General features: G+C 40.7%; 1 protein-coding gene across 4 annotated transcripts in view; it reads right to left on the minus strand.

Annotated features, from left to right (window-relative positions):
* Positions 1 to 20,388, minus strand: part of gdap1l1 (ganglioside induced differentiation associated protein 1-like 1) — a 43,086-nt gene that overhangs the window by 20,020 nt on the left and 2,678 nt on the right. For 3 of the 4 annotated variants that reach the window (XM_069888152.1, XM_069888149.1, XM_069888148.1), the window contains exons 2-3: positions 9,553 to 9,745; positions 1,897 to 2,070 (exon numbers count right to left, since the gene is read on the minus strand). In XM_069888152.1, the coding sequence (XP_069744253.1) occupies positions 1,897 to 2,070; positions 9,553 to 9,745 (367 nt within the window). The remainder of the gene's footprint in view (positions 1 to 1,896; positions 2,071 to 9,552; positions 9,746 to 20,388) is intronic. The other variant, XM_069888150.1, reaches the window with a different exon arrangement.

A 20,388-nucleotide genomic window follows, 5' to 3' on the forward strand; every position in this document is an offset into this window, starting at 1 on the left:
ATGATAAGTTGGTGACATGCTTAATTTGAAATTAATTTGTATACAAGTCATCTGTTGGCGTTATACAATCTCAAGCAACCCCACGAACGTTTGTCAATATTTTTATTGTGTATAACAATTATACAGGTGGATAAGACAGCCAATTTCCACAAGCATCTTGAGATAATGACTAGTTCATTTTCAGTGGCAATGTTTATTCCTGTATAAACGTTGGTCAAAAATATGGGGTAGCTTTTTCCTATTCTTTGAATAGCACAAAAAGATCTTTGACTACATATGCATTGGATTATGGTTTAATGTTTCAACCACCATGGTTACTTTAAATGTGCTGTATTGATGTGAAGGATTATCTATTTTTGAATATACAAGGGTTCATCAGAACAGCTGGAGCATGACAAAAGTTTTGTTGGCAGTTGGCAATGCATTGCGGTTGATAGCAAGTAGCCCAGGGAAGAGAAATGTTCAGTCTGTTCGCAATTCGCAGGAGAGAGGCTTAAATAAGAAAATGAACTTCAGACCATCCCCCAGAAAAAAACCCAAATACAATTTGCATATCATTTAATTAATTAACACCCTTAGCAATGAGGCACAGCGGCAAACCAAGAGACTGGGCATTTTATAATTGTCAATATCACATAAGTTAGAACTATTGGTCAAAGGAGAGGGAAGAACAAAACAAATCTCTAATCGCAACTCTATAAATGAGATTCATTCCACATGCCAGCCTGTTATAAAGAAGGACGTTTATCATTTTTTTCCAAATTAAATCTCATTAATGCAAAAATATATCGTGAAGTAATGATTTTGAGAGAATAGCTACACTCACCCACTTTACTGTATCTTCATTAATGCATCTACACTTTTAATAAATGCAGTTTATTGCTTCAAAACCAAAGTTCAAATTTTGACTTAATGTTCTGAGAACAAAGTACTATTCTGAGACCTTTCATCTTGTTATAGTTAGCTGTAGAAAACTGACAGCTTCTTCTCACAGTTTTTGGAATGTGCATATGTGTATGCACCAGGGCAAAAATCATGATTTTGAGATTGTTCCTGCCTTCTGTTTTTATTGAAGGTTAATATGAGGACATTTTGATCTATTCATAGGATGTGAAACGTTTCAGCCCATGATGCTGAGGCGTCCTATGTAACCCTAATCCACAACAATCTAAATTGTCCATACTTAACGCCATAACCCTTTTTGCTTATATAAGAATCTTTTGAATGTCCCTATTGTATCAGATTCCATTATATTCCAGGCACCCACCACTCTGTGTAAAATAAACAGATAAATAGATAAATAAATAAATAGATACATAAAAGAAATAATAATAAGAAGAAGATCTTACTCTAAATTTTCCTCCATTCACCTTAAACAGATGTCCTCTTATATTTGCTACTGCTCCCTGGTAAACACCATCAAAAGAGTAATTATCCCCGATATTTTTGTTGTTCTAAATATCAATAATATTCTGTGGAATTGAAATTGAACAGTCACAGGGTGAACACGTGCATGCCACACAGACCGCATCAGAGTTCAGGATTGAGCCTCTGTCGCTGGGGCTGTGGGATAGGAGATCCGTTCGCCAGGCCACTGTGCCATTTACCATAGTTTTGACAAAATTTTTCTCAGCATCCTCCATTAGATCAACGTCTTGAAATCAGCACATAAAAGTTCCTGTTCTTTTAAAACTCTTAATATACTATTGAAGACAAAGGTCTTTGCAGAAGAATACTAACAAAAGAATGCACACTTTGCTTTTGAATAATAGTAAATTGATATAATGTCATTTTCTGGTTATCAATTGTCATTCTGGTACCGCAATAGCTGGGTATTTGTACTTGCAGGTCAGCCCTGTTCCAGTACGTTGACACTTTATTTATGCATTAACTTACTGCGGATTTCAGCTGTGGCATACTTTGGGATCATGGATTCTGTGGTCAATTCCGGATGAAGAATGCAGCCATGAGTGTAGGCATCCATTGGAACTGAATCAAGCAGGTCTTTAAAATGTTGCATTCTGGCGTAAGTAAGGCTACCTGCTTCTGGAATTAACCTTGGGTAGTTTTCTGGAAGTGAAAAACTGTAAATCAGGCATTGTTTCTTCTGCTTTATGAAATGAGAGGTTATTGTCTTATTTAATGTGGAGCAGGCCCGACAGGCCAACTGACTGCTCCTGCTCTTATGTTTATTGTCATACACATAAGAACAACATCCTGATGCAACAACATTCTTACTTGCTGCAGCCACAAACACCACTGAAAAATACTGACAACCATAGTATAAAGTACCATGTGATAGGAAAGGAGATAATAATTATAAAAAAGATTTTAAAATGTGACATTTCAAAAGTCCAAACAGATCTTTGGCAATCCTGGGCTAGTTAATGGTTAGCAGGGATGTTTGAGAGCCGGTTAGCTGTGGAGAAAAAGGATGTGCTAATGAGGATTAATTACGATCATGTAATTATTAAACCTCACAGCTATGTCATTACATTGATCATTTCAATTAAACAAGTTCATTAAATGAAGTGAAAATCAAAAGCAATTTTAAAATACACCCACACGTAAAAGTTGTTCTAATAACCTACCTGGGTTAAAGAAAAACATCTCCTAAGATCTTACCTAATTAACACCCACACACAATAGTTAAGACAATCCTCTTATTTTTGCTTGTATTACTTGGTTAATTATATACTGTATATCTTGTTTACTTTTGGAATATGCAGGAATACTGCATCTGAATATTACTGTTGGTAATGAGTGGTAAAGGTAAAATTTTGACTGGTGTTAACTAATTTTTTTTTCCCCATGCTATATGGACCTGCACTTAATTATAATATATTAAATAAGTCCTGTCTTATAATTGAACAATCAATGAATATGCATATGTGTGTAATATATATAATGTATGTGTGTGTGTGTATCTATGTATGTTTGTGTGTGTGTGTGTATATTTGATTGTAATTATCTAGAACATTTTAACAATTTTCAATTAACAACAAAAAGAATAATCACGAGATAAAAATGTTTTGCTATGCAGTTTCCTAAAACTTTTTCACTGGACTATTGTAGCTTGTGTATGTTTGTAACACATGTTCTATTTTGACTCATTGACCTAAAAATTGCTGTGTATAATAGTGATTGGATGCCTAACAAGTTAAATAATGCAATGTTTGATGTTATGCCCTGCAGTAAATACATGGAACTAACAGCCACTATCCATATCACACATTTCCATGAATTCAAGACATAGATTTCTTTAAACTAACCCGGAGTCACGTAGTTGTAGGCCCAGTGTGTTTCATCCAATCTACATTTAGATAATCTTCATCATTACTGCAGCAAGCATTTTATCAAAAATATATTAATTATATTTCATTGAATTTAAGCATTGCAGCTACCAGGATCCACTTCACCCAGCACATGCTCTGTTCTCGCTGCTGCCATCAAGAGGGAGGTACAGATACCACAAGACTCACACCACCAGATTCAGGAACAGCTGCTACCCCTCCAGCATCAGACTCCTCAACAACACTCAATCAGAGACTCATTTAAGGACTCTTACTTTTGCCCTTTATTGCTTTTTTTCCTCTCTGTATTGCACAGTCAATTTGTTTACATTTCTTTATTTGTTTACATGTGTACGTTGTGTACAGTTTTAGTTTGCATTACCAATTAGTGGTAATTCTCCCTCACTCAAAGGAAAAAGAATCTCAAGGTTGTATGTAATGTCATGTATGTATTCTGACAATATATCTGAAATCTGAAATACATGTCTGGTTACCATGATTAGTTATTACAAAAGATACATGAAATAAAAGGCAGAACTATGGCAGAATATTTAGGACCTGAATTCAATTCCAAATTTTAGGGCTGCCTGTGTGCAAGTTGCCTGCTTCCTCTATGATCTGGTGTGTTTTCCACAGTGCTCTAGTTTCCCAAAGACATGCTGGTTGGTAATCAACTACTGTCCCTTATGTGGGTGGTGGTAGGAGCAAGTTAAGAGAATATTGTCACAAGAAAATACGAATGTATAAACAAGATGTATGCTAGTAAAATATTCTTGATAAGAAGCATGTTAATTTTATTGAACAGTTCATTAACTATCCAAGCACTGGATTTATCTTGTAAGAATATATTTCAGGTTTATTGTCAAGTACATACTGGACATCACATATAACCCTGAGATTCCTTTCACTGCAGCTGAGGCAGAATTTCCACTTATTGGCAGGGCAAAGAAAAAAGGACTGAACACGCACAACAAATAAATAATGTAAACAAACTGACCGTACAATACAGAGAAAGGCAGGAAAATCAATAAATTGCAACAAAGTCCCTGAATAAGTCTGTGATTTCATGTTTTTATTAAATAATCCCTATTTAGTTGACTGTGTAAATCAGGGGTGTCAAACTCAAATTCACGGAGGGCCAAAATTAAAAACTTGGACTAACTCGAGGGCCGAACTAAATATTTATTGAAAATTTTCAACAACATCTGCATGTTTTCTCTTCTTTCAACATATGTAATGTTAAACTTTAGGATATAACTTTAGGAGGATAATGTTACAGGTCAGGAGTTGGTAGCTCAAGTTCACCCTTTGCTTGACCTGAAGGAAACATATTTGGTCCCTGTGGAGATGTAGTCAGCATTCACAGGCTGTGTCCATTTTGGCCTGCATCAGGACTCAGCATTTCCTGCTCACTCCTCAGGCTCTAGGCCTCTATTCACCCTCGACCCACCATCCCTCTACCTGACCAGTCCTTTACCCAATCTCTACTCACCCCTCACTCCACTTGCTCTGCCTCTACCCACCCCATCCTATACACGCCCCTCTACTGCCTCTCCCCTCAACCTGTTCCTCCCTCTACCCGTCTCTCACCCTCTAATCACCCCTCCCCTACTCGCCCTGCCCCTCCCCTTTTACCTCTTCCCTATCCACCCCTCCTTCTACTCATCCCTCCCTCTAACTGCCCCTCGCACCACCATAACTTCCCCTGCCCATTACTCCTCACCTACACCCTCAGCCCACCCCTGCTTACCCACCCACTCAGGCCCAGTGCGCTGCCGATCAGCCTTTGTGGAACAGCGGGGGCCGTGCGCAGCCTGCCATGTCCGTCGCGCCGACAGGAAATCACAGGCGCTCGCCAATCTGCCGCACCGCTCGACAGGTGGGAGAAGTGACTGGTTGTGCGGGGAGCCTTCCAACTGGCTTGCCGGCTGATGACATTGACAGACTTCTCGTGTTACAATTTTGTTTTCCCCGTTCTCAAAGTTTGCATGGTCAACCTGCAACACTCTTTTTCCCTCCGCGTCCTGTGGATCTGATGCCCGGGTGTTGTTAGGATTCCCAGCAGAAGGTTTGTGGAACTTTACCATTCTGGATTCCTTTTTGAGAATATTCTGGCCATCTTTTAAGGGGGGTGGTTTTAGGGGGGAGGGGATAGTTAGGGGGTGGGGAAGGATGTGCAATGAAGGGGGAGGATGGTGGGGGTGACATTTACAAAAAACAGCATCGGCTCTCGCTGCAGGACGGGCCACCTCTAATTCATTTTTGAAATTATCTCGCGGGCCAAATATAATTATATCGTGGGCCAAATTTGGCCCGCGGGCCAGAGTTTGACATGTGTGGTGTAAATAGTCTTGCAATTTCCTGAAAAAAAAATCAGTGTCCTATCTCACCAGCTAGTTTGACATTAGCAAAGAGCAATAGGGAAAAGAAGATGAATGTTTATGGCTACATTGTATAAAGATGACAAACTTGGCTGAAATTAAAAAAATATTGAAATATTAGGAAATTTGGTATAGAACCTATGATAAGTCATTGGACTGGGAAAAAAATCTAGATTACTACTGATTTCATTCAATGTTTTCTAAAGTTACAGGGTATAATTGGCTCCAATGTCCAGGTTCTCTTTCACATGTGCAGACACACACTGATCTGCCATTTCTGTGACTCAAAGGTTTCCTGCCACTTGCAGTCCATTTCCCATGAAAAGAAAAATAGTTTTGCATAGGTAAGGAGAACATGTTTATCGTCTTTCAAAATTTAGTTCCTAGATCTCAAAGAGCCATATATAAATTAGTTTACGAATTAGTCATCATTTTTGATGGAGCAATCCAGCAAGAATTATCAAAATTGCAACCAATTTTAAAAAAAGTTCAAGTTTCATTTTTGTGTGTCTGTGGACATTGGATAAATGTCTTACTCCTATGGTGAGTACAGAGTTTCTCTTATTGCAGAGGCAATCAACAAAATTGTGTCAAAGGACAACCATATGTGGATCCAGCAGTAAAGTTGAGGGTCAAAGTCAGAAGCAAAGTTTGGATCAAGATTGAGGATCTGGGATCTGGAAGTCAAAGGGCCGAGGATTTAAGTGGTTGAGTCTGAAGATTCAGGGATGGAGAGGAAGTCAGAGGAGTGAAGTCTATTATGAAGCTGTAGATGAAGAGGAGTTGCCTTAAATTTTGGTTGCCTTTTAATGTGGAAGCAATCTATCGCTCTTTCCTTTCTTAAAATCAATCCCTTCGAAGATGATTATCAAGCCATCTTTAAATCTTTTCCCATTAAAAGCAGGAAAGTTTAACCTTCTCATGCCTCTCTATTAACATCCCACTTCCAATTAATGTGAGATGAATATCCCAGGAGGTGAAAAGTGTGACCAAATAATTCAGTTGAAGTTTTTTGATGAGCTTTCCAATTTAGCTTTTTTATTTTTTTTAAATTAGATTAATCCCCTTATCCTTGCAATCTCTTGAATTGTGAAGCCAAAAACAATCTTGTGTAGACTATTTAAAAATTTTTGCACATATCAAATACCAGCAATTTAGGTGAAATGATTCACTGAAAGCCATTCTCCTTTACACAGCACACTTATTTTGTTTGCCCTTTTAAGCAATTTAGTGCTTAATTTAGAGTTTCTTTCCTTATTTATTGATTACTGTGTTTTTCAGGTTTCAGGTGTCAGTGATAGAAATCCTTTCCTGATCTTCAGGAGAATAAGTCAGCCAATGCCCTTGTCTTGCCAAGTTTCAATGGTAGTTCAATCTGTGTTGTTTGAATGGTTATTGTATATACAGGTATTTATCTGGACATATAAAATCCAGAAAGCTCCAAAATCCGGCAAGTGGGGAGAGAGGTGGCAGTGCGAGTCGGGCGGGTGAGGGGTGGAGAGACCGGCAGCGCGAGTCGGGCAGCGCGAATTGCCGGGCAAGGGACCGGCAGTGCGAGTCGGGCAGGTGATGGGGGGTGGGGAGAGATGGCAGGGCGACTGGAAAGGGGTGGGGGTGGATACAGCAGCACAATTTGGGTGGGCTTAAACTTGGCTTTCCGAAATCCGGAAAAATCCGAAATTCGGAACATACTGTCCCCCAAGGGTTATGGATAAAGGATCGTGTACTTGTATTTGAATTACAGGAAATAAGGTCATGTTTGATCACCCATCTTAATGTCTGCATTTGAAATCTATTTAATCATTGTATTTTTAAACCTGTATGAGTAGCAGAGCTCCCAGTATGCTTTAGGATGAACTTTAGTCATTTTTGATATTTATAAGTATTGGCCAAAATGAATTAATATATGAGTGTATTGAATTTAAACAATTTTATCTCTGCCTATCAATTTGGTAGCAAACAGATGGCAGGAGTGGGTGAGGGGGCTGGGCAAGCAGAAATGGATTTTGAGGGGCCAAAGTAGTAGTATATGATAGATGAAAATGTTGAAGGAAATGTACACATTAAACCAAGCAAGTCCAGTGGGCAGAGGATGGGGAGCGTGGAAGGTCACAAAAGCTAAACTGCATTGACTTTAATGCAAGAAGCCTCAACAATTGAGGCGAATGAACTTAATATTTTTATTAATTTAAAATAGTTATTAAAATTAAAAAGCAAAATGGATTGACCTATGGGATTGTGATATTAAGAAAACATGGTTGAAGCATGGAAGGAGGGATTGTCAGCTCAATGTTTCAGGTTATCAATGCTTCTGGTGGGAAGTAAGAGAGGAGGGGGAATTGATTAAGGAGAGCATCACAGCAATAGTTGAAGAAGAATGTTCAATGAGGAAGAACTTAGAAATGAGAAAGGGTTCATCACATTGATGGGGTCTTACTCTATGCCTTCCAATTATCAGTGGGAATAAATGTTCAGGACTGTGAAGGAAAATCACAAAAAAGTACAGGAATTGTACAGTTGCAGTCGCAGGTTACCCTCCCTAATATTGACTGTGTAGTGCACGTCGAAAGAACCAAAGACTTGTTGATCCAAACCAAGGCTTTTATTAACTAAAAGACTGGAGCATATCACAAGTAGGTCGACCAGTCCAGATTGACCTGGTCTGGCTAGGAGCAATCCTTTAAGGCCTGCCAGTAGGTGTGGCTACACTCTCAGCCAATCACAGTCATCGTACACTACCATCTGTACATCTACACATTGGTGATAGAATCTGTACCATCACAGACTGGAACTACCATAGTGCTTTAGGATTAGAGAGAGTAAATTTGATAGGAGTGTCCAGGTATTTTTTTTTTCTGAAGCTATATGTAGATAGTGCGATGAGAGAAGGGCCTAATTTGATCTCCTTGATGTGTCCTTGGGGGAGTATCAGTAACCATAATACTATTAGTTTCAATTATGGAAAAAAGATAGGATTGGTCCTCAATTTGAAGTCTTAAATTGGGAAAAGGCTAATTTCACTGGCATCAGGCAGGAACTTGTAGAAAATGATTGGGACATCTGTGAAATGGGGAGAGTTCAGGGTCAGTATGTTCCTGTTGGAGTGAAAGCCAGATCTAGCAAGATTGGAGATTTTAGTTGATGAGGAATATTAAGGCTCTGGAAAAGGCGATAACAAATATGTCAAAGATATTTGAATTTTTGTCAGCCACAGGTGAGACTGTAACAACCCAAGAGGATGATTTCTTGTATGTATTGGCCACATTGAGTTCAGCAGCAGAACAGGGGGTCAGATCTCTCCAATGCGTTCTAATCTCTGCACTGCAGTATGCAGACATGGAAAGGTAAGGGTGGGTGGTCTAATAAAATACACTTCTCTGCCAGTTCTCCACTTAGGCACCAACTAAAGGTAAGGACACTTCAGACCAATATCTCCATGTGGTTAAAGAAATCTCTTGGTGCCTGCCACATTGACCACCGCCAGTGGGCTGATCTCACCTCCAACCGTGCATCTTGGCGCCTCACAGTTCGGCGGGCAGCAACCTCCTTTGAAGAAGACCGCAGAGCCCACCTCACTGACAAAAGACGAAGGAGGAAAAACCCAACACCCAACCCCAACCCACCAATTTTCCCCTGTAACCGCTGCAACCGTGCCTGCCTGTCCCGCATCGGACTTGTCAGTCACCAACGAGCCTGCAGCAGACGTGGACATTACCCCTCCATAAATCTTCGTCCGCCAAGCCAAAGAAAGAAAAGAAAAAACGTTCCCACCTCCTCCATACTTATTCTCATGCGTTTACTCTTCATGGTTTATAAAGAATGTATCATAATCTGTTCTCTAAATGACCTTGTGTAATGATGAATCATAAAAAATGTACCTCCTACAAAGGTCTTCTCCAGATAATCAATAATTTGGTTGTAATCACTTATGATATTGTCACCGTGGATTGCCACTGGCACTTCTTCACCCAAGTTCAGCCGCATGAACCATGGCTCTTTGTGCTCAGTTAATGGTAAACTAACATCTCGTTCATCACATGGCACACCTTTCTCTGCAATCAGTAGCCGAACCTGAAAAATAGATTACATGCAATAAATGTAAATGAATGTGAACTGATGGTGAGGGGAAAGGGATGTGTGTTCAGTTTCAATCGCATGTATTCACTGAGGATTTTGAAGAAGTTGGAATGACTGATTCATCTCTGTGGTTCCATGGATGGGACTCATTCTCCACAACCAGAGTGTCTCTATTGGTCCAGCTTTCCATTTCATTGGTTCTAACAACAATATTTGGAATCAGAAGCAAATTCTGCATCGTATTTCATGTTAACATAAATAATATTTTGTGGAAATATGCACAGGGCTACTTCCTGCAGGATGCAACTTGCATTGATTGAATACGTTAATTTGCATGTCAAGCATGCACATCACAGAAAGATTATTACTGGCGTAGTCGGCTTTGTTCCTGAGATGAATAGTACATTTGTGAAAATAAAGTTCAAGTGGGGATAAGCTGTTTTGCTGTGCTCTGAAAATAATGACATAGTTACTAAAGTTAACCAACTGAGTGGAATAGTCAGCATGTAACTACATCTTCTATCTTTTAGGATCATGTAACTAGCTTGATCATTCATTGCCTTCGCCATTAACTCCACTGGTCTCTGTAGTGACTTTTTTTTGCAAATGGTGCAGGAGCAAGGCAACTCTTAGCTAACTTTTGAATGGGAAACAAAAGAATGATTTTCACCATATTTTAGTACACTTAATAATAAATCTGTTCTAGATAAGCCAACTTAAGTTTCTTGAGTGTTGCCTATAGCACTTCCATTAAAGACTGTTTTACCCACTTCAAGCATTCAGAAAAATGTATCCGATTGTCTTGTAGCAATTGCACACCAAGTTTAATAGCAGGGATCAGGCAATGCCTGATATCTGAAATCAGAAAATGCTCAAAATATTCATGAGCCAAAGTAATATCTGCAAAAAAAAAGAGTTTTTGCTTCATCTGAACTGGGACAAAGAGGAAACAAGCTGATAAGTTGCAGAAGGAGAGGGGAAGAAATGGAGAGGATAAAGAGAACATCTCTAATATACTGAGGCCAAAGTTACCAGGGAATAAGCGAGATGGCAAGTTGATAAGTTACTGAGAGGTGTTGGTGATCAAATCTGAACAAAAGAGCAGCAATCTTGTGAAGTGAGGACAGTTGGAGATGACTTTGGATAACAGTCACTGGTGGTTCCAGATGATTTTGGATAATGATCGAAATAAAGCAGGTGATGATTAAAGTTCTGACTTGGGATGAATGATCGGGAGAAGCCGATAATAGTGAGCAGCTTGTTCCCAGAGGATATATAACGATATCTGGTATTGTACTTCACTCATAGATTCAGATCTTCCTGCCCATTATCAATTAAAAGTTTCCACCAGGCCGAAGGAGTGACATTAGAAATGAAGGTGAGCTCATTATTATTTTTCTTCCTGCAAGCAAAATGACCACAGGCCCTTCACCTATTTCTGCCAGAAATCGGGCTGCCACTATCATTTTTCCTTTAAATTCTTACACAGCCCCCAATCCATCTTTTTTTTTTTGAAAATTAAGATTCAGCTCCATATTTAAAAGAAACACTAGCTAAGAAGCACTTTTGGATGGTGTGGGAATGTGAAGGATGCTACAGAAAAACAATTTTATTCTTGTACTGCCATTTTTTAAATGTAATTGATTTAAAAAGGGTTTGAACACATGTAAAACATACAATGTAAATGTAGTTCCGGCATCTGTCTGATTTCTTTGTTGGAAAAGAGAGGGGCGTTTATTACAATTAAAGTATGGAGAGAAACAAGGCTTAATTTTGAAAGGGACCAAAGATTAATGAGGCTAAACCAAAATCTATTGCATTACCTGATTTTGCTTAAACTAACTGCTGATTTGTACATGTTATATTGACCTCCAAAAGTAACGTGATACTTGTTTGGCATTTTCAGAACAAAGACAAGGTTAAGTTCACTTATTAATCTCAAAATTCATGCAATTAAGTTTATTTGATGCATCAACCTGGTGTTTTCACATACCATATAGAACGTGTGCAAAGGAGGAAAAACCCAACACCCAACCCCAACCCACCAATTTTCCCCTGCAACCGTGTCTGCCTGTCCCCGCATCGGACTTGTCAGCCACAAACGAGCCTGCAGCTGATGTGGACATTTACCCCCTCCATAAATCTTCGTCCGCGAAGCCAAGCCAAAGATAGAACGTGTGCATGGGTGGAAGAAGCTCCATGAATATCCTCATCTCTAATGATCTCAAGGCCGAGCCCATGAGCGTTGAAGATGAGGTATGGGACCAGACCAAATATTCCTCCTGCTCTAGTATGAGGTTTGCTTTTGTTCCAGTACAATTACAACATTTTCACCTGATAACAGCATTCACAGAAAGGCAGACATACCCAATCTTGCTAATTGTCACCTAATTATCTGTAAAATGATGAAAACTATCAGCCACAATGCTTAAAGGCATCTGTTCTGTAGGCAGATCAGTTCAACCATCCTTCAAAGTGTTCTAAATGACCAAGGTAATGCCAGAGAAATGCTCCTTGCAGAGCCTCTATTTGCATGTGTTACATCCTTCTACCTTGTACTTCCTTAAATATGAGTTGGACAGCCTGCAAAACAAAGCTTTTGAATGTATCTCAGTGCATCTGACAGTAAATGATTCAACTTGTGTCAAAAGTGCGGTGTTTATTGATTATCGAACAACCATATCCATTCTCAATTCCTCAGCAAATGACAGTAGGACCTGCATACATTCAGGTAAGGAGTGTTAAGCAGTAAATAACATTCATACCACTAAGTGCCAAGCAATGACCATTTCCAACCACCTACCCTTGATATGCACTGGTGCCACCATGGCTGAATCCATCACCATTAATATCCTGCAAATCACCATTGTAATGAAACACATCAAATTTGCCCACATAAACCTTGTTTCTTTAAGAGCATATCAAAGGTTGGGTACACTATGGTGAGTGACTCACCTCTGGACAGCCAACAGTCCAAAGCATTTTCCCTATCCTGTGAGAGTCAGGGGCAAGATAGAATACTCTCCACTTGACTGAATGAGTGTAGCAATAACTCCTGAGAAGCTTCACACCATCCAAGACAAATCTCACAACTAGATTAACAGCCTATCCACCAACCTAAACTTTCATGGCTGGCTCTCAGTGGCTGCACAGTGTACTGCAATCAATCATCCGGGTGACTGTGACAGCACCTTATAGCTTCCACCACAAAGGTCAAGGACCAGTACATAGGAACACCAGCATCTGCTGCTTTCCTGGCAATTTGCACAGATCGGAACTGTACGGACCACCTTTCATTACAAGAATCACCACCTTCTCAAGGGAAACTGGGAGTGCGGAATAAATGCTGACATCAGCAGTGCTTTAAATGAATTCAAACACAACATCATTTTAGGATTTCATCATCTTATTTAGGATTGTAATTGAAAATTATGCACAAGATTAACACAGAAGATCCATTTCTAGTCAAAACGCCATGCTGTTCAGTTCATTGTGATATTAATGGGTCTACAACATATCCACTCTAGAAGACGGAAGTCAAACAAGTCTGTTGTTGCACCACATATTTCTCAAACTATCTTTTACTGCAGAATTGTACTTCACCTCTAATTAACTTCCAACAAGACTGGAGACAATCATCAAAAGTAATGTAAGGCTGTTCAACTTATAACAAATACACTCTCAAATGAGGTTACAGACAGTCCCCAGGTTATGATTAAGTTCCATTCCTGAGTCTGTCCAAAAGCCGAATTTGTACACGAGGCAGAAGGCACTACGATTCTTATTTAGTGTAAGTGAGGTAACATTATACCCGAATTGGGGAACAGCTCATTTGTAACCCGGACATTCATAACCTGGGGATTCCTGTACTTGAAAACTTAGTATTTGAGCTCCAGTATTTAGATGCTGTGTATTTGTGTAAGATGAGTGGATGAGTTACTATTAATACTTTCACTGCAGTATTCAGAAGAATAGATCTTACACTTAATATCCACAAGGTGTAGCTCCTCCATCAAATTGCCCTCTGACCGTAAAGGTTGAGAGCTAGACCCTAGAAACCCCCACCTCTATCTTGAGATCAACCTCTTAGTGAAACCAGCCGTGGTTGATAAAATTCATCACCCCTTTCAATGCACCAACATAGATTTTGGCTGATTGAGCAAAATGATATTTGAAGATCAAGATCTCAGACTTGACACTAAAGTCAACGTTGACTAGGTATGTGGGAGGGCAGTAATTATCCATGCCCTCCTGCATGCTTCTGAGACCTGGGTTACCAATAGCAGGTACCTCAAAAAACAATCAGTGTTACTTCTACAAAATCCACCAAATTCAAAGGAAGAATAAGCAAACCAAGTGTTCTTTCTCCAGCTAACATCCACAGCATTGACATACAGGATATACACAGTCAGCTGCATTGGGTAGATCCGATCATTCACATGCCTGACACAACACTCCCAAAACCAAGGCTTGACAAGATACGGTATTTCACACTGGCTATTTTAGTTTACCAAGGTCACACGTGGTAAAGTGATTAAAAAAAAAACACAGAAAGCCCACTGAGTCAAAATGAAGGTGAGAAATTAATCCAAAATTGTCAAAATAGCAGGAAACAAAGGGCAATTATTGATGGTATTTTTAAAAACTGGAAGACTGTATAGGGCAAGGTTCCAAAGGGCTTGGTGCTAGGGCCATACTTTCTCTCCTCTTTATATATATATGAGAGAGAGAGAGAGAGAGAGAGAGAGAGAGAGAGAGAGAGAGAGAGAGAGAGAGAGTATATGTGTGTATGTGTATGTGGTGTGTGTGTGTGTGTGTGTGTGTGTGTGTGTGTGTGTGTGTGTGTGTGTGTGTGTGTGTGTGTGTGTGTGTGTGTGTGTATATGGAAGATTAATCAAACCAAAGGTATATGGAATAATTGGTAGCTTAGTCAGAAGTCCAGGTGATCAGTGAATAGTACATATAAAGTCCAGGAGATGACAAGAAAGGTTAATAAAATATTAAGGAATCAGGGAAGGTACTTACACTTGTAGATCTGAAAAATAATAGGGATGTGAACTTGTATTTTAAATCCTCTAGTAAAGTTTCTGATTTATACAGTCTTTCTTTGGCTTGGCTTCGCGGACGAAGATTTATGGAGGGGGTAAAAAGTCCACGTCAGCTGCAGGCTCGTTTGTGGCTGACAAGTCCGATGCGGGACAGGCAGACACGATTGCAGCGGTTGCAGGGGAAAATTGGTTGGTTGGGGTTGGGTGTTGGGTTTTTCCTCCTTTGCCTTTTGTCAGTGAGGTGGGCTCTGCGGTCTTCTTCAAAGGAGGTTGCTGCCCGCCAAACTGTGAGGCGCCAAGATGCACGGTTTGAGGCGTTATCAGCCCTCTGGCGGTGGTCAATGTGGCAGGCACCAAGAGATTTCTTTAGGCAGTCCTTGTACCTTTTCTTTGGTGCACCTCTGTCACGGTGGCCAGTGGAGAGCTCGCCATATAACACGATCTTGGGAAGGCGATGGTCCTCCATTCTGGAGACGTGACCCATCCAGCGCAGCTGGATCTTCAGCAGCGTGGACTCGATGCTGTCGACCTCTGCCATCTCGAGTACTTCAACGTTAGGGATGTAAGCGCTCCAATGGATGTTGAGGATGGAGCGGAGACAACGCTGGTGGAAGCGTTCTAGGAGCCGTAGGTGGTGCCGGTAGAGGACCCATGATTCGGAGCCGAACAGGAGTGTGGGTATGACAACGGCCCTGTATACGCTTATCTTTGTGAGGTTTTTCAGTTGGTTGTTTTTCCAGACTCTTTTGTGTAGTCTTCCAAGGCGCTCTTTGCCTTGGCGAGTCTGTTGTCTATCTCATTGTCGATCCTTGCATCTGATGAAATGGTGCAGCCGAGATAGGTAAACTGGTTGACCGTTTTGAGTTTTGTGTGCCCGATGGAGATGTGGGGGGGCTGGTAGTCATGGTGGGGAGCTGGCTGATGGAGGACCTCAGTTTTCTTCAGGCTGACTTCCAGGCCAAACATTTTGGCAGTTTCCGCAAAGCAGGACGTCAAGCGCTGAAGAGCTGGCTCTGAATGGGCAACTAAAGCGGCATCGTCTGCAAAGAGTAGTTCACGGACAAGTTTCTCTTGTGTCTTGGTGTGAGCTTGCAGGCGCCTCAGATTGAAGAGACTGCCATCCGTGCGGTACCGGATGTAAACAGCGTCTTCATTGTTGGGGTCTTTCATGGCTTGGTTCAGCATCATGCTGAAGAAGATTGAAAAGAGGGTTGGTGCGAGAACACAGCCTTGCTTCACGCCTCTATAGCCATAAATCAGTGACCAGCCTAAAGTCACCACAATTCAATGAAGATGTCATAGCACTGTGAGGGTTCAGAAGAGATTGCTGAAGATGTCACCAGGACAAGAACATTGTAATTTTTTTTGGTTACAAAGTGAGGCTATTTAATTTGGAAAAGTAGAGGCTCATGTTTGAATGAATTCAGATCATTAAAAAAAATGAGACCATTATGAAGAAACGGTAGGAAGTTCTTCACTTAGTATAGAGGTCAGTAACTGGAGCTTATGGAGATAACAATTTTGCTGGAGGGAAGAGATTGTTTTAACTCAGCAACTTATTTGAAATTTTTTTTAGTACTTTATCAATTAGGCTCAGGAACAAATGAATGCTGGTTTGTTCAGTTACGATGAATACTATGAAGTAAACAGTATCACACATTTCCATGATTCCATGACATAGATTTCTTTAAAACTAACCCGGAGTCACGAAGTTATAGGCCCAGCGTGTTTCATCCAATCTACATTTAGATAATCTTCATCATTACTGCAGCAAGCATTTTATTAAAAATATATTAATTATATTTCATTGAATTTAAGCATTGCAGCTACCAGGGTGGGGTGCTAATTTGCATCTCCAACTCATTAGACAAGGCTTATGGATTGCATGTTCAGGAACCATTTCTTTTAGTAATTGTAAAATAAGTAATCAGTTTGGGCAATATCTCGCGTACTCTTACTTCAGCCAGCATGTTCTGAAATAATGACAGCAGAACAATTACATTCAAATGAGAGAGAAGAGTATTTGAATAGAATGACACTTTGACAGGGTCAATACTTAAGAACAAATAGGATATTGTTTGAGTAAACTGGTCATGCATCTGCCTTGGGTACACTCCACAATATGAAGTTTAATACCTGGACCCTCATGGACTATCCCAAAAATGCACAACCGTAATTGATGGTAGGAAGAATTGAGTATTCCGATGTGGACCAGGCAATCTGGAAGGAACAAAGCAGAATGGAGCTTAAGCCAGCCTGAAAGGGTAAAGGGCAGCAGACAGTGAAGGGGTGAACCAGTAACAAAGATACGCTGAGTGTTGGAACAACTAACTCAGCCATGCTCAACAAAAGGGCTGCCAGGGAAGGAAGTGAGAGTGAGGAGCTTGGTCGTAGAGTGGCAATGTGATGATGGTTAGGGTGATGAGACTGGGCACCAGGTAGAGTTTATCAGGAATAGATTGACAAGGACATGAAGGAGATACAATGGGGTTGCGTTCAAGTGGACTCGAAAGGGTGAACCAGGATGGGGATAGATCACCCAGGAATGCGCAAATGTAATCGACAGCAGAGACAGTCAGGGAGAACTTAGAGGTTGGAAGCTGACCGGGTGATGTGAAGAGATAGTGGAGAAAGAGCTAGTGCACCAGGTTGGTTGAAGCAAGAATCAGTTGACAAGCACATGAAAGGGAGTGTATAGCATGGAGAGCATGCACACCTGGAAGGCCCATTAGAGCATGATGCACAAACCAACCTGAAAGGGCAAAGGCCCAGCTGACCATGTTAAGGTGAACCAATAACCGAGCTTTGGACCAACTAACTCAACAATGTTCAACTAAAGGGGAGGGGGAAAGCAGAGGGAGTGGGGAACATGGGTATGGAGTGGCAAAATGATGATCGACAAGGTGATGAGACAGTGGCCCAAGTATGGTTAAATGGATTGGATGACAAACACCTTAAGAAGAAACCAAAGAGCACCAAACAGGATGGAGGCACTGGATAATGTAACATTGAATGTGGCATAAATCAGGAAATTAAAGGTGAAGTTGACAGAGGCAAAACAGATATCAAGGAAGACTAATGTATACCGATCAACCAAGGTATTTATTTATAATAATCAACCCTAATTATGGAAAAGTGACATTTATTCAAGCATCTTTACTAGATCAACTTAAAAGCAGTTGGATAGCTTCATAGATTTGAAATAATTTAGAGTTTTTGTGGAACAGGATCAGACAGACAGGTTGGGCCAAAAGGCCTGTTTGTGGACCTAATACCAATGAGACAGGATCAGCACAGACAAGTTGGGTCAAAGGGTCTGTTTCCATGCCACTTAATTATGATAAATCTAAACAATGGTCTGTTATCGTAGTTCAGGAGCTTGTATGTAATGGGAAGATAAATATCGAAGCGGTTGTGGACCAAACAAAGGCAACTCTTCTTAGATATCACATCACAGTGTCAACTCCCACCCAAGATGAGACACAGAATGCCTACAGCTTATGGGGTACCCTGAGCTCTGCCATAATTGTTGCCCGTGAAGAGACATCAGGAGTCATGAGAATAACAAGAAGTTATAGGAGTTAGTCAGTCTTAAATGCAAGGCATTCCTGGATTAGAACCTCCACTTTTATTCAAGAGAACTCTACAAGCGACTGAAGGTAGTCCAACAGAAAACCCATGATCAAATAAACAGAAGATGGATGAAAGGAATACAAAATGCTCAGGAGTGTTGGCCATGACACATGTAGCTTCTGCAGTCCTGTAAAAGCTACTTATGATCTAAACACCCAATGGCCCATCCTACTGAGGGTCAAGGTGTACTCATCACGAGTATAGAGGCAGTCAATGCCTGCCATAAGAAACACTTCAAAGATGTCCTCAACAATGATTCTCCCCTTGACATGAGCACCCTGGATTCTATCCCACAGCTTCCCTGCTACCCTGATCAACAAGACATCAGGAAGACTACATCTGAATTCAAAAATAACAAAGCTTCAGAAATGACGCCATTGCTCCTGGAATCCTAAAACATCATATAAAGTGCTTCAGGCAGAAACACACAATTTCATTGTTCAGATCAAAGAGAGGAGGATTTAGAAGATGATGTCAGAGCTGCCATAACTGAGACCAGATTTAAGAAGGGAGAGAAGTCCATCTGTGGGCACAAAAGTGATGGAGAAATTCAGCAAGCCACGCAGCATCTACAGGCAGCAAAGCGATGTAACCAACATTTTGGACCTGAGCTCTTCATCAAGGTGGACTCAGGCCCAAAATGTTGGTTATATCCTTTGTATCCTATAAATGCTGCGTGACCTGCTGAGTTTCTCCAGCACATTTGTGTATTGGACCACAATCACAGCATCTGCAGACTTTCCTGTTTAATTCTGACCGAGGTAAGCATAGTGGGGTATCTCCTCTGATTGTCAGAGGGAAAGGGATCTCATTTCCCTCCTCCTGGAGCTGCTACCTAAATGACAATGGGGATTCCATTGACCTTGAGGCACAGGAGTGATAGTTAAAGGAAAATGCATGGACTTCCAGCCCACCGAAGCCATTGGTTCCATCACGGTGGAACACCCTCCTCCAAATCAGTTGTCCAGTGCAATTTATCTTCCTGGTATGTATGCCTCATGATGACATACAAATCATGATATCTACCATCATTTTTCCAACAGAAGTGACATGGAGAACCTTGAAACAATGCATCAGGAAGGTATTAATGTCCTGCATATGCAATGGAAGGAGTAGCCCACCTCCAACTACCTAGCCTCCTGCTCCAAGAGCCACCTCCTGCTCCATCTGTGGAAAGTCTCTGCTGCCTACATTGACCTCATTGGTCAACTCAGAACCCACAATTCCAGTGTTGAATCAAGTCATCCTTGACCTTGGTGAGTGGAAAACAAGGAGATTAAGCCAATGGAAAATATTCCTCAAAGCTATACACATCAATAAATGAACTCTTCAGGTAAATAGGAATCACATTGATGTTCAAAACTAGCATTTATATTTGGATTGGAATATTCAGGAAGTGCCACTAGGTTTCAGTAGCTATCCAGTAAAAGGGAAAATGGGGGGCAAGTTGGTGGAGGAACATTATCAGCTATTTAGTGTAAAGCCCATTCTCTCATGGGCTTCAATAATATCTTTGAGTTCAGTCTCTGAGCCTGCACTAGGATGTGCTTGATGTCTATGGTTGGAGTGAACTTGATCCTGGAGTGGAAGTGAAGTGGTTGAATGGTTTCCTATCTGGTCTGTAAATTAACTCCATTTTAAAAGGAAGTTTGTTAAAGATGCGCCAGTGTCCTGGCACTGGATCATCACTGTCTGTAAGGAGTTTGTATGTTCTCCCTGTGACCTGCCTGAGTGCTGCAATTTCCTACCAACCTGGTCACATGGGTGCATTGGGGGGAGGAGTGGTGTTGGCTCCTGTGCTGGAAGGGCCTGCTATTGTGCTACGTCTCTCAAATTAAATAATTAAATATGCAATATGAAGTGAGAAAGATTGAAAAATTATTGGAACAATGACACAGATTTTATTTGTATTAATCAACATTCGACACATAGGTCAGGGTCATAGGTTAAATCATA

The sequence above is a fragment of the Narcine bancroftii genome, chromosome 6, assembly GCF_036971445.1.
Source record: "Narcine bancroftii isolate sNarBan1 chromosome 6, sNarBan1.hap1, whole genome shotgun sequence".
In the NCBI taxonomy this organism is placed as follows: domain Eukaryota; kingdom Metazoa; phylum Chordata; class Chondrichthyes; order Torpediniformes; family Narcinidae; genus Narcine; species Narcine bancroftii.